The following is a 15,412-nucleotide window of genomic DNA, read 5'->3' as shown; positions in this document are numbered from 1 at the left end:
GGTGGTGGGAGAGGTAACGGAAGCGCGAAAGCTTCTGGGTGTTGTAGTTCGAGGTATTCAATCGGCAAGAGATTATTGAAGAGAAAAAATGGGTAAAAAAATCTTACCGCACTATCTGGGCTGCCCTAATCTGAATCCTATGAGACTTTTCTCCCCCGCAAGCCATCACTTACCTCTGTTGTTCAAAACGACAAGCACTGAGATTCAGAAAAACTACATATCCCATAAAGTGTTGCACGCCGAGGGCTTGTGGAGCCCATGGTCGGCCGCGGCGCAGGCGCGGGCTCCACAGTGGAGAAAGATGGCGGCCCCGACGTTTACTGCGAGGTTATACTCCCTGTTGTTCCGCAGGACCTCCACTTTCGCCCTCACCATCGCCGTGGGCGCTTTGTTCTTCGAGCGCGCCTTCGACCAAGGCGCGGACGCGATCTACGAACACATCAACGAGGGGGTGAGGGACTGGGCCATTCCTGACCTTGGGCCCACCTGAGGGGTGACTGGGAGTGGAGATGGGTTGGGACTCAGTCTTCCTTACTAAGAGGGGGGAAACCCATGGGCGCCTTATGTCGGTCGACTGCCGTATGTTCTCTCCACCAGATGTGAATCCCAAAACATTAAATGAGGTCAGTAGATCCTTTGGCGGGGGTGGGGTGGGGGGGTGGGTTGTAAGTTTTGATATCACATCCCCATTTGTCCATTTGCAGAAGTAGAAACTAAAGCCTAGTGAGAGCAGAGGTCTTACTAGGGCTACCCCAATCAGAAGTCAGTGGTGAGTCAGGGCTGGAACCCGGACCCATTGTCTCCTCTGAGAGTTTCAAGGGCAGATTTGAGCGGGCAAGTGTCCTGAAAAGGACATCGCCTTAGATACTGTGGCTGGCCTTGAAAAGGCCTATCTGAAAGACAGCACTCTTCACTTCCCAAAGGCTTCCCACGCAGGCATTATGGTAGTCATAATGGTTAGGAGATGGGAATATGAAATCAGAGCCCTGGATGGGAATACTGGGTCTTGTCACTTGATAACTGTGGCATTCATTTGGGGGAGTTTCTTAGCCTCTATGAACTTCATTTTTATCTGTAATATAGAGATGTTAATAACAGTAACTACAGTAGAGAATTACTGTGAGGATTATGTGAGATACTTGCAAGGTGTCACAGTACCTGGTAGGTGGTGCATCAAAAAAATAACGTTTGTGACATTCCTCAGGAGAATGTAGGTAGGGAATGACCACACCTTTTAGACTCATTGTGTGCCAACAGTGTGCTAGATGCTGTACACGCTTTATATCATTAAATTGTGGCTTATACTAGGGAAGGTCTCCTACAGATAGCCCTGTTTCACCATTCACTTGTGGTTTTAATTCAGAGCTGTCTGACCTTACGGCCCAGGAAGACTCTGCCCACTAATGCTGTCCGCCTGTGGCCTGGACAACTTCCTGTCCCTATGAAAGTGTTGCCACTGTTCCATCTCCTGAAAGCAGTTCTGCTGGCCATTTTCAATGTTTGGGAACAGCATTTAAGTATGCTATCAAAACATCAATCTGTGCTTTTAGGAATGAGAATCCAACTAGCTCCTGACCCAAGAATAATATGTTTAAGGAACTAAAAAATGATGCAGTGTGAATTATTTGGGCCTATGCATTTAGATCTCTTGACTAATACCTGGGAGTTAAGGAAATAAGGCATCTTCTGGGCTCTGTTCCTTAATTGTGTGCTTTTGAGCAGTTACCTCAATTTCCTGTAAAAGAAGGATCATCCTCTCCCACTTAATTTTGCATGGCAATTGATAACATCAACGCATTTTGCAAGTGTTGGGAATGTGCGTCAAGCCTAGCGTTGCTTCCCTTTTGCCCACCCCAACTGTCCAGACGTGGTATATGTTTTTCTCAAGCTTGTTTTAGAGACCAGGACAGTGGGAGTAGCTGCAAAATGAGAGAAACAAAACTGAAAGTTTGTGACTTTTGTCTTTAAAATGCAGAAGCTGTGGAAACACATCAAGCACAAGTATGAGAATAAGTAGCTCCCCGGAGACCCCTACCCAAGCCAAAAGGACCAGGTCCATCCACCAGCTGTTTGCCCAGAACCAGGGCCTCAGCTTGAAGATGATGCTCAGATTACTCTTCACCGACCACCTTTAGCTGTTGGCAAGAAGTGGCTTCACCTGACAGACTCTTTAACTTCTGCTGTGTTTGAAGCATGTTTAATCAGTCATCAGCAAATAAATGTAAATTGTCCTTGAGACATGCTTCTGCATCTAGTGCTTTATTAACTCTACCCGATCTTCACTTATTGATTGAGGCCAGAGTCCTCTGCAGACATCTGAAGGGCAAGTTCCATTATTTCGGATTCCCCGTTAACTTCCAAAGAACTCTGGTTTGCAAAACATGAACTATAATTGGAGGTGTTACTTTCCACTTTTGCTTCTAAATCAGTAATTCCACTCTTTTTTTTTTTTTAATGTAAGCTCTACATCCAGTGTGGGGCTCAAATTCACAACCCTGAGCTCAAGAGTCTCATGCTTGGGGCACCTGGCTGGCTCAGTTGGTGGAGCATGCAACTCTTGATCTAGGAGTTGAGTTCGAGTCCTGTGTTGGTTGTAGAGATTACTTAAATAAATAAAACTTGAAAAAGAGTTGCATGCTCTACCAACTAAGTCAGCCAGGTGCCCAGTAATTCCATTTTAGTTTGGGGGCACCTAGGTGGCTCAGTCGGTTGAGCATCTAAGGTCATGATCTCAGGTCATGATCTTGTGGTTCGTGAGTTTGAGCCCTATGTCAGGCTCTTGTGGTGACTGCTCAGAGTCTGGAGCCTGCTTCAGATTCTGTGTCTCCCTCTCTGCCCCTTCCCCACTCACATTCTGTCTCTGTCTCTCAAAAATGAATAAACATTTAAAAAATAATAAAAAATGTTTATTTTTTAAATGTTTATTCATTTTTCAGAGAGCACATGAGCGGGGAAGGTGCAGAAAGAGAGGGATACAGGGGATCCAAAGTGGTCTCTGTGCTGACAGCAGCAAGCCCCTTGCCGGGCTTGAACTCATGAACTGTGAGATCATGACCTGAGCCGAAACCAAGAGTCAGGCACTTAACTGACTGAGCCACTCAGGCACCCCCAAAATTAAAATTTTAAATTCTATTTAAGATTTAAAATTCCATTCTAAAGTCTCATGGGGGTGAACTGACTGGCTTAACCATAGGGAAGCAGTGGATTGAGCTGTAGGAAAAAACCCTGCCCTGAGGGTTTGGGGCCATTCCCTGCCCCTGGGTCTCTCCATTCTGCCTTTAATTTGCTGAGTGTCTTTGGACAAGTTGGCATACCTCTCTGGGCCACAGCCCACCTTCTGATGCTGAAGTTGGACCAGAACTCTGACCTTCCTGCCAGAGTTCCCCTCTCTAATGAGTTTGGTTTATGGTGCTTCCTTGATAGGTTTGAATCCTCACTCTACCAGTTCTAGCTGTGTGAACCAAGGGCAAGGCACCTGACCTCTTTGAGCTTCAGTTTCCTGGTCTGAAATATGGGATTCATGGAGGTACCTTCTGTGTGGGTTCTTCGTGAGTATTAAATGAGTTGTTAAATGCAGGTTAAGGGGCACCTGGGTGGCTCAATCGGTTAAGCATCCGACTCTTGAATTTGGCTCAGGTCATGATCTCACGGTTCATGAGATTGAGCCCCGTGTTGGGCTCTGTGCTGACAGCCTGCTTAGGATTCTCTCCCTCTGTCTGCCCTCCCCCTCTCTCTCTCTTCTCTCGCTCTCTCAAAGAAACATTTAAATGTAGTTAACAGTCACAGATCCTGGCTCGTGGACACAACTGCTGGCAGAGAGACATGGGGGGATGCTTAAGGCCCTGGAGAACCAGAAGATTCTGCTGGCAGGCTATGGAGCAGTAGGGATGGGAGGAAGAGGTTCAAGGAACATAGTAGTCATTCATTCAACAAATATTTGGGTGGCCACTGTGTGTGAGGCACTGTGGTAGGTGCAACCAGGCATGTGGTGGCTAACAGGCTTGAACTACAAGAGATACTGTAAATGCCACTTTTTAAGCATATTTATTTTGAGAGAGAGAGAGGGAAGGGCAAAGGGGGGGGGGGGGGAGACAGAATCCCAACAGACTCCGCACTGTTGTCGAGGAGCTTGACGTGGAGCTCAAACTCACGAAATGCAAGATTGTGACCTGAGCTGAAATCAAGAGTGGGACACTTACCTGACTGAGCCACCCAGGTGCCCCTTGTAAATGCCATTTTGTATCAAATACATATGGAACTTGTACTGTAAGAAAGTGCATGTGCAGTGGCACCGTTTTCCTGAAGGATATTTTGTACCTATGTATTAAAATCTTTAATGTGCATATCTGTGACCCAAGAAACCCCACTTCTGGCAAATTTTCCTAAAAAAATATGGGTATCCATAAGGGATGTTCATCATGGTGTTTTTTGTAATGGGAAAAGTGAAAACAAAATATCCTAAGTAAGAATTACTGTTGAGGTGAAATATGCAGTTGTTGAAAACCTTGTTTTAACTGAAATACCCAACACATATGGCAAAGTACCAACCTCACTAATACATGAAGCAGTCTTCCAAGTTACTAAGAAAAAGGTAAATAACTCAGAAGTTAGTACAAGAAATAAAAGTGGCTACAAACATGAAAAAATGCCCAGTTTCACTAATAAACAAAATGGAATGCTATTTTTTGACTACCAAATCGACAAAGATGAAAAAGATTAGCAACGCCAGAGAATTTCCGTACCTGATTACCTATGTACATATGCACGCTTTTAAATGGTTTCTAGGGCACTTGGCTGGCTCTATCAGAAGAGCCTGTGACTTTTGATCTTGGGGTTGTGAGTTTGAGCCCCATGATGGTATAGAGATGACCTGAATAAATAAAATTTTAAAATAAAATAGGGGCGCCTGGGTGGCTCAGTCGGTTAAGTGTCTGACTCTTGATTTCCACTCAGGTCATGATCTCATGGTTTGTGAGTTCGGGCTCTGTGCTGACGGTGTGGAGCCTGCTTGGGATTCTCTCTCTCTGCCTCTCCCCTGCTCGCACTCTCTCTCTCAAACTAAATAAGCATTAAAAAAATAAAATAAATTTGGTTTTCTCGTGTTTGAAAAAAGGGTGTTGCCTGGGTGGCTTAGTTGGATGAGCATCTGACTCTTGATTTCAGCTTAAGTCGTGATCCCAGGTTGTGGGATTGAGTCCTGAGTTGGGCTCCGTGCAGAGTGTAGAGCCTGCTTGAGATTCTCTCTCTGCTCCTCTCCTCTGCTCATGCTCTCTCTGTCAAAAAATAAAATAAAATACACATGACAAAATTTACCATCTTAACCATTTTTAGGTGTACAGGATATTAAATATACTCACATGTCCATCCCCAGAACTGTCCTCATCTTGTAAAACTGAAACTGTACCTATTAAATAGCTCCCCATTCTCCCTTTCCCCAGCCTCTGACAACCACCATTATAATTTCTGTCCCTATGATTTTGACTAAGTACCTCATATAAGTAGAATTATATAGTATTTGTTTTTTTGTGACTGGCTTATTTCACTTAACATAATGTTTTCAAAGTTTATCCATGTTGTAGCATTTTGCTGAATGTCCTTTTTCACGCTGAATAATATTTCATCATATATATACATATACCACATTTTGCTTATCCATTCATCCATCAGTAGACACTTGGGTTTCAATGTTTTTACTATTTTGAATAATGCTGCTATGACTGTGGATGTACAAAAATATCTTCAAGACCTTGCTTTTAATTCTTTTTAAAAAATTTTTAATTTATTTTTGAGAGAGAGACAGATTACGAGCGGGGAAGGAACAGAGAGAGAGGGAGACACAGAATCCAAAGTAGGCTCCAGGTTCTGAGCTGTCAGCACAGAGCCTGATGTGGGGCTGGAACTCATGAACCATTAGATCATGACCTGAGTGGAAGTCAGACGCTTAACCAACTGAGCCACCCACGTGCCCCAGTTCTTTTAGGTATATTCCAGAAATAGAATTACTGGGTAACAGTAATTCTGTTGTTATGATTAATTAATTAATGCACTTATTTTTAAGTCTGTTTTTGAGAGAGCGCACATGCACATGAGCAGGAGAGGGACAGAGAGAGAGAAAATCCCAAGCAGGCTCTGTGCAGTCAGTGCAGAGCCTGATGCAGGGCTCGATCCCATGAACCGTGAGATCATGACCTGAGCCGAAATCAAGAGTCGGGCGCTTAACCGACTGAGCCACCCAGGCTCCCCTAAATAATGTGCTTTTAAGTAATCCCTACACCCAACATGGGGCTCGAGCACACAACCCCGAGATTAAAAGTTGCATGCTTTACTGACTGAGCCAGCCAGGCACCCCAAGCGTGTATTATTTTTATAATGGGCGGGGGTCTTAAGAGGGGGCTGCCCAGAGAAAGTGTGAACACAGACAAATGCAAAATGTGTGCCCCCAGCCCTGGCTCCAGGCCTAGAACCCACTACTTGGAGGCCCCAGGATTCCCCTTCCTGAGGTCCCAATGAGAATTTGCCCTTGAGTGGCACTGCCAACTGAGAGCTGGGCCTCCCCAGAGCTCCCTGGGTGGATGTGCCTCGCAGGTGGGGGAAATGAGGATTAGCACCCTCCTCAGACTGGCACCAAGAAGCTGTTTATTACTGGAAAAAGTTTCCTTCCCCAGCTCAGCCTGAGATATTTCCTGGAGTCAAGAACTGAAAAGGGGCTTTTTGGTTAGAAAGCCCCAAGAACTTCCCACCTGCTCCCCTTGCACAGGTGTTAGGAAAAGCTAAATGCCTGGATACCTCATAAAAGTAGGTTACTGAAGGCCTCTGAAATCCTCTTCTGAGAAGTTGGCATCCAGTGTAGCTCTGAGCAAGCAGGACCACTCTCTTGGCTAAGCGTATTGGAGCTGATGTCCAATTTCAAAAATCTCTAGAAAACTGGTAGAAACCACTTATTCAGTCAGTCAGTCAACCAATACATATGTATTGAGTGCCTACTCTGCCAGGCTCTGTTCTAGACCCTGGCTATAGAGTGCGGAACAAGAAAGATCCCTACCCTTTTACAGCTTACATTCGAGTAGGGGAGACAGATGGTAAACAAGAAATTAAATAAGAACTTCAGCTCATGTTAAGGGCTATGAATAAAATAAAACTGGGTAAAATATAGGGAGTAACTCAGGTTTAAAGAGCAGTGTGAAATGCTCAGGTAACTAGTGAGGGAACATTTCTCCTTGGAGATGGCATTTGAGCTGAGATTTGAATCTCGGGCAAAGATCCAAAGAGCATTCAGGAAACAAGGACAGCAAGTGCAAAGGCCCTGGGGTGAGTATGGGTTTGGCTTATTCACTGAACTAAAGGAAGGGAGGAAGTAATAGACAGGGTCAGATATTGTATGGTCTTGTAGGTCATGCGGATTTCATTCTAAGAAGAAAGGTCAGCCCCTGGAGGAGTTCTGATTAGTAGCTTACATTTATCAACTAGTTGCCATGAGCCCGGCATTGTACTAAGTGCTTTGCAGTTTATGTGTCACTTTATTTGACCAATAATCCAAGAGGTCATTTTATTATTCCCACTGAATAGCTCTAGTGAGGTGTAAACAGCACTGATTTCAGAATGGACAGTCCTGGGTTAGAATTCAAGCCCTACCACCCACGGGCTGGGTGAATTTAGGCAAGTTACTTACTCTCCCTGAGCCAGTTTTCTCATCTGTAAGATACCCACCATGATATTGCAGAATGGCAGCTATGATTCTTGTTATTTCTGGAGATGCTGTCATCTTGGAGGGGTGTCAAAGGGAGTAAGGATTACTGTGCAGTAAATCCTCACCAAGCTGACTGCTTAATTAACCCAGCCAGGAGCTATCCGGGCTGGCACTCTAGGGCTGCCTGCCAATGTTCAAAACTTTTCAGCTCTGGGTGGAGTCCAACTTGTCCTGGCAGCTCAAAGAAACGCCCAGCCCTTGGAAAATTCTAGATTTTCCCCAGTAGACACAAGGATGCTGCCTATCATAGGCTGAGTTCCTCAGGAAACCGACTCCGGGCTGTCATTAGTGTGCAAGAGGCTTGCTTCTCAGGTCCATTGGATTATTTTTTTTAATGTTGTCTTCATTTTTATTATTATTATTTTAAATTTGAGACAGAGAGAGTAGGAAAGAGGGGCAAAGCGGGGGAGAGAGAGAGAGAAAGAGAGAGAGAGAGAGTCTCAAGCAGGCTCCACGCTCAGTGCAGAGCCCAAAGCATTGATCCCACAATTCTGGGATCATGACCGGAGCAGAAATCAAGAGTCGGACGCTCAACCGACAGAGCGACCCGGGCGCCCCCATTTAATTTTTTTAAATTAATTTTTATGTGAGTGTAGCTGACACACAGTGTTACATTAGGTTGAGGTGTACAACATGGTGATTTGACAAGTTTATACATTGTACTATACTCACCACAAGTATAGCTACCATCTGTCATCAGCTATTACAGTATCATTGACTATATTTCCTATGTTGTGCCTTTTATTCCCATGACTCATTCAATAACTGGAAGCCTTTATCTCCCACTCCCTTTCACCCGTTTTGCCCACCCCCCACCCTCTCGGGCCCATTTTATACCTGCATCTACTCCTTGAGGTTCTGCAAGAAAGGATTTGCGAAGTAAAAATAGCTAGATATGCAAACTTGTGAAGATTTTGGGTGGTGGCTCAGTCGTTAAGCATTTGACTTTGGCTCAGGTCATGGTCTCACAGTTTGTGAGTTCAAGTCCCACGTTGGGTGAGCTTGTGCCCCACATTGGGTGAACACGAGCCCCGCTTTGGGTAAAAACATGAGCCCTGAGTGAGCCCTACTTCCCTCTCTCTCTCTCTCTCTCTCTCTCTCTGCAGCTTGCTCACTTGCGCCCTCTCAAAAAAATAAAACGAAAATTAAAAAATAAACTTGGGAAAAATTTTTAAAATCGTAATACCCAGCCTGAGCAAAGACATAGGAAATGATTGTTCTCAAATCCTGTTGGGAAGGTCAATTCGACAGTCAAAAAATTTGACTTAGCAATTCTAAGAACTTACCCTGAGAAAATAATCATGGATGTGGACAGATATTTAGCCAGGAGGTTGTTCACTGTAGTTTAATAGCAAATAATGAGAAAACCAAAATGCACAGCTACCGGGTTGACTAAAGCGTAATCTGATAGAACAGCGTTAACCCATTAAAAGGACAAAGATGAGAAATGGAACATGTTCACAATGTCTAACTAACTGAAAAAACGGTGACAGTAACACATGTAGTATGATCCCATTTTCAGAGAAAACCCGTATGCATATTCCTTTTTCTAAAATAATGTCGGAAGGATAAGAGCTAAAATCCTAACAGCAATTATTTCCGGATGGTGGAAATGTTCTTTCTCTCTGCTTACTTGTGTGAATCACACCGAGAAGCATGTTACTGTTTTTGTAATGTGGCCCGGTGGGGGGGGGGGAGCAATATAAGTTATTAAAAAGAAATAGATTCCATCCCGTAACTCAGCCAGCCCTTCCAATAACAAGGAACAAGGACTGTCCTACAAATGAATTTGAAGCCTTGCAAGGAAAGGACAGAAATCAATGAATTTCAAATGTCTGAGCAATGTGCATAGTTGGAGGGAATACAAATTCCTCAGGCAGAGTGAAGGTGATGGCAGTTGCTTTCGTACGAGCAAAGAACGAACGCTCTGTACAGGGGCAGGCACTAGCATACGTAGAGCATCACACACCCACACACAAAAATAGCTGCCTTCTCTAGGCACTCACTCAGGGCCAGGCCCGGGGCCTGGTGCCATTAATATATTCCATGTCACTGGATCCTCAATCGCCGGTGGGCACTGCTCTCCATCTCATTTTATAGGTGGAAAATGAGGCTCAGAGAGGTTAAGTCTTTTGTCTAGGGTAACACAGCTAGTGAGAGTAGAGGTTCAAACACAGGACAGTTGGCTCCAGGGGCTACGCTCATAGCCACAGCTCTGCACCATGTGAAAATCATTTCTCTCTCTTCACTGGGGCCTTGGCCTGATATGCTTGGATTTATACACAGACTGAATGCCAAGGGCAGACTCCAGCGGGCATCAAGGACAAGGCAATGATGGAATGCAGAGAAAGTGTCAGCTGGGAGCCACTTAGCCGACAGTCTGTGAATACAGGGGTGCTGTCTTTCTGCTTCTCCTGGCCTATCCTCCCTTCAAAACTCCTGCACAGAACCTTCCGCAGCTGCTCTGGACACTTCTCCTCCACTGCATCCTCATAAGACTGCCAGATCAACTCCCCTGCTCAAACACCTTCAATGGCTCCCCACTATGGTTGAGATCAAGTTCAAATCCCTTGACCTGACATTTAAGAGCCAAGCTACCTCAAATCTCACTTTACAAACCTTCCAAATACGGTCCTGCTATGGGTCCCTATGCTCTCCCGTCTTCTGCCTAGGCATGGATTACCGAAATAGCACATGCCTGTGTTTGAATTCTAGCTCTGCTACTCTCCAGCCAAGTGACCTTGGGCAGGTTGCTTCCCCTGGTGTGAGCCTTGGTTTCCTCATGTGGAAAATGGGATAATGATAGCAAAACCTCACAGGGTGTTTGGGAAGATATGTGAGATAATGCTTGTAATGTCCTTAGCACATGCCTACTAAGGATGGTTTTGTTATGTTGCTACAGTGAGTAAATAAAAGGGGCTCCCTGCACAGTTTTCAGGGACCAGTGCCTAATTAGCATATTCAATCCACGAAATGCAGGCTGAGAACTTTGGCCATGACTGTACAGCTGAATCATCCAAGTGCCCCACCCCTTGTCCCAGCTGTTTTGAAATTGTGATCCTGACATCCTTTCTATCCCCCTAACGCCCGATCACTTTCTTGTGCTTCCCTGTGTGTGGCTGTGATAATCTCGTTTTCAGTGTCTCTAACACTGTTTTAGACTCCAGCAGGCTTGTGCATTCCTCCAGTAATCCTTATCTTTTCTCCACACCTTTAACCGTGTAACAGACTCCTTTCTGCCTCTATCTATCTTCCTCCCTTCCAGATGTCTGAGCACATTTCTGTCTCCCTCCTGTAAGGACTGTCAACAGAGAGGCCACTTCCTGCCGTGGGGCTGCAGTTCTGATGCCTTGTGTCCGCAGCTCACTGATATTTCCTAATGAAACACCTCCTTCAAACTGGACCCTCTCAGGGGCACCCCTTCCTTCCACTAGCAGACAGGGGAAACTATTGCAAAGTGGAGATTTGGAAAATATGTCCTGCCCAACTTCCCACTCTCCTCTCCTTTCCCTTCTGTCAATGGAATGACTCTGTCATGGAGTGACTTGATTATAGATTGTATTAATAGAAGCATGGTATTTAGAACAAAGGAGGTGATAGGTTCTCTTTTCCATGCTGAGCCAACCATACATACATGGAGTCAGTGTCAGCTCCGAGGAGGCAGGAAAGCCAAGAGGCTGAAAATATGGACTTTGGAGGCTGGCAAGCCTCGGTTTGAATCTTGACTCAGCCATTGCTCAGCCATGAGTAAGGGGCCAAACCTCTAAATGAGACTTATAATTACACCTATCGCCTGGTTTTGGTTCAAAGATTCAGTGAGATAATTTCCTGTTCCACAAAGCTAAGCAGGGTACCTCCTCTGTGCTCCCAGGGAGCCTATCACATGCTTGCCAGCTCCTGTGTGTCCAGTTTATCCTGAGACCAGAGATTTCTGGGAGGGCCGCCCTAGAGGAATCAGGGCAGCCGTGCTGAGAAGGTGAGAAGTGGGGTGCACAGAAAGCCAGCCGGGACGTTGGTGGGAAGCACCCGCCACCCTTCTCGTGGGTCCCAGTGAGCAGGGCCCTGTCAGTTCACTAGCCTGCCTCACGGCGGGCCGGCACTTACCCCAGACATCCTGCCAACATCTCAATTTAGAAACCACTGTGGCTCAGAGAAATGAAGGCACCTTGCTCAGAGTCACAGAGCCAGGGAGTGGCTGAGGCCAGCTTGGTTCTGGTCCCGGAGCCAAGGCCCTGCTCGAAATGACGAAAGCCAAAGAGGCCACTGGCCATTCAGAGGACCCTCATACCCAAGGAAAAGTTCTGGCACGGACATTGCATGTTACTCAGAGTTAATACTCTGGGGGAGGAACCAATGCCCTTCCGTGTAGACTGGGGAGTCTGATTTTCCAGCTGTGACAGGCTGTACACATCCCTGTACCAGGTCCTCATCTATTGCCCCTCTCCTGTGACAGAGGTCAGCTGGACCTAGAGCCTGCACTCTGCCCATTGGATCTGTCATGTGGCACCTGGTAGGCCTGTCAGAGGAAAGGAGAAACAATCTCACCTTCTAAACAGACTCCCATCCCGAGGGGTCCCAGTGTGACAGCGCCAGGCTTCCCTAGAGGCATGGGCCTTGTGGGGAGGCTGTTTCATGACAGAACTTGCTTGTGGAGCCAAAAGCGTTGGAGTTCAAGCTGCTCCCTGATTCTGTCCTTCTGGTAGGAACGGTCAGCAAAAATCCAGACAGCGGCAGCTCTAAATCTCTTCCTGGCCCTGGGACCCCAGCATTCCACTCTTGGAAATGTGTCCACTGGAAATGGGTGATTTGTGCAAAGAAGTTTCTGGCAGGGTGATTAAAAGAGAGAAGTGGAAACTGCCCCAAATGCAGAGTAGACAGTTGATTTTCTTCTCTCTGATTTGAATAAGATTCATAAGACTCACCAAGTTGAGAGTGCACCTTGCCCCCACCCACCATCATGATGCCATCCGACCATCACAATAATCCATGCCCATCAGGCAAGAGAGGGTAAATGATCATCCCCATTTCTTATCAGAAGAAATTGAGGCCCAGAGAGGCCAAGTAACTGACCTACGGTCACACAGCTTGCTGAAATCTAGGGCCTAGACCCCAGCCTCCTGACCTTTAGTCCAGTGCTCTCTTCATCACCCCAGGTCACCTTTATGAACAAAATAACAATAAAAAGGGTGGGCTCGTGAAGCTTGCAGATGTACATGTGAAAGAACGCAAAGTAGATCAGACCACAACATGGGAGACAGGGTGGGAGCCTGCGTGTAAGCTCTGCAAATTAAAATTCCGAAATGGATGGGAATGGTTGGCCTCCATCCCACTGGGGACCCCTTTCGGCCAGGCTCTTCTGTGAAAACCACTTTAAGGAGGAGGAAACCGTAATTACCCCCTTGGGATTTAAGGGACCAGTCAGAGTGCTGAGGGTGGGCTCAGGCAGCCAGAAAAACCATATTCAATGTCATAATTTCATAGTTGGGAAACTAGAATTAAGTGCCTGTTATTTTTGTAATTCAGACCACAGAGAGTAAAGCTTGATATAACCTCCATGGCTGGGAGAGCACCATGGAAGCCCAGCGAATTCTTAAGCAGGGCAAACCTCCCCACCCCCAGGGGAGGTGGGGTGGTGGTAGGGGTAACCTGAAATCCCAGGGTCTGACATTCGGGGAGGGTTGGGAGTTTAAATAGGTTGAGAAATTCTGGACAAAATGCCCTTTAAGGCCCTCCCGGGTCTGCCAGCTGTGTAAAATTCTCTTGATGATTATTGATTGTTGGGAGAGAATTTCCAGTGTGATGTGAATTTGATTCTAAGACCACCTCCACCCCCATACGCACGCATAGGTGGAGAAAGTAACCTTTAGACTGCATTACCTTGCTTCAGGCTACAGATTGGCAAAAGCAGCCTCTGGCCATAAGGCCCCTTCCTCCTGCCCCAGCATCCAGGGATCTAGCTAGCAAGGGACACCAGTCTGATCTGGGGACTAGCCTTCCCCCAAGTGGGTCCCCTAGAGCTCTGGCACCTCCCATCAACATGGTCGGGGTTCCAACATTCCCTCCTCACCTCTGAGCTCCCTCTTCCTCCTCTCTGATGCCAAGTTCCTTAGAAGAGGGGCCCACTCTCCTGCCTTCTCTTCCTCGCCTTCCATTCTTCCCACTGGCTGCCTCCCCACCTCTTCCTGGCCAAGCTGGGGCAGTGGCCCAGTGAGCCCCACTACTTAGTCTGCTTGACCTCCCAGCTGCTGTGACCTGCCTGACACTGTGACCACTATCCTTTGCTTCTGGAAAGTCTCGTTGCTCTTGGCTTCTTTCTGTTCTCCTTGCCTGTTCATTTCTTCATTTATTTGTTTTGTTTTCCATTCACGTTTCACTTTAGTGAGTCTCCAAACTGAAACTCTTGTCTATGATGCTGGGAAAACTTAGAGAGAGAAAAGCTACAGTTAAAAAAAAAAAAGGTAAACAGAAAAAATGATTGGGAGATATCTGTGTGGTATATTGTTTTTTTGTTTGTTTATTTTGAGGCAGACAGAGACAGACAGAGTGGGGGAGGGGCAGCGAGAGAGGGAGACACAGAATCCAAAGCAGGCTCCAGGCTCTGAGCTGTCCGCACAGAGCGCATCATGGTGCTCGAACTCACGGGCTATGATATCATGACCTGAGCCCGAACTCAGACGCTCAACCAACTGAGCCACCCAGGCGCCCCTCTGTGTGGCATATTCTTCATTTATTTTTTAGGGCTTAGCACAGCTGTGACTACATCATTCTCCCAAAACATCTTAATACCCAGATCCTGCCCTGGACTGTGAACTCCATGGGGACGGGGGCCCAGTCTTTCTCACGCATGCCTGACACAGTGCCTGGCACCTAGTAGATCTTGGTCCACATGTGCTGGGTGGATGCATTTATCCTCTCCTCCCGTGGTCCTCCCAACCTGGCTGACCCAAACCCTGAGGGCAGGCAGTAAATACTGGGAGCTCTGAACAAATGTCCAGGACATGTCCTGGCCTATGGTCCTAATTTGGGGGCTCCCTCGGTCTCTCCCATCCTTCTTCCTTATCCACCCTGGAGCGTTTGGCCCTGGCCTCTTGGCCCCCTCCCTGGCCTCAGTGCCCCTCGGGCTCTGCTGCTCTCCTCTTAGACGAGAGAGCTCCACTCCCAGCCTTTTCTCTGCTTCCCCTGGAGAGGGACTGGACATAACAATGAAGAATCATTCAGTGGGCTCAATGGCAGACTGGACACACAGAGGAAAGGATGCACGGATCTGAAAACAAAAAGTGGAAAAAAATGCAGCAGGACATCTGAGATCTGACAGTGTCCAATGGTGGAGCGTGCATACTAGTGGAGTCCCACCAACCTGGCCTGACAAAACGGGACTTCCCATCCTCCTGTTCTGCAGCTATTTGACTTGTTATTTTCTCCTTTGTAGCAACAGCAGTAACAAGGATAAGGATGTGGGGGCAAGAAAGGAATGGCATGTGGTTTAGGGGTTAAGAGCATGGGCTTTAGGAGACAATCCTGGGACTGAATCCCTCCTTGGTCACCTGCCAAATGTGGGACGTTAGGCAGGTCACCTACCCTCTCTGACCTTGATTTTCTCCTCTGTACCTACCTTGTGAGAATCAAACAAGGTAGCATAAGGAAAGCGCCCAGCAGATACTCTAG

At 46.7% G+C, this 15,412-nt stretch overlaps 1 protein-coding gene across 2 annotated transcripts; it reads left to right on the top strand.

Moving 5' to 3' along the window:
- Positions 1-66: 66 nt before the first annotated feature.
- UQCR10 (ubiquinol-cytochrome c reductase, complex III subunit X) lies at positions 67-2,236 on the top strand. Of its 2 annotated transcripts, XM_011287739.4 has the most exons (3): positions 89-451; positions 598-623; positions 1,976-2,236. In XM_011287739.4, the coding sequence occupies exons 1-2, from the start codon at positions 89-91 to the stop codon at positions 601-603; spliced, it is 369 nt and encodes a 122-aa protein (XP_011286041.3). In that variant the 3' UTR covers positions 604-623; positions 1,976-2,236. The 2 variants fall into 2 exon arrangements, with proteins under 2 accessions (XP_011286040.2, XP_011286041.3); XM_011287738.4 differs by lacking the exon at positions 598-623 and having other exon boundaries at positions 67-451.
- Positions 2,237-15,412: the final 13,176 nt, after the last annotated feature.

The sequence above is a fragment of the Felis catus genome, chromosome D3 (assembly GCF_018350175.1).
Source record: "Felis catus isolate Fca126 chromosome D3, F.catus_Fca126_mat1.0, whole genome shotgun sequence".
Lineage (NCBI taxonomy): Eukaryota > Metazoa > Chordata > Mammalia > Carnivora > Felidae > Felis > Felis catus.
Note: the sequence above shows the minus strand (reverse complement) of the source record. Positions and strands in the feature narration are given on the sequence as shown.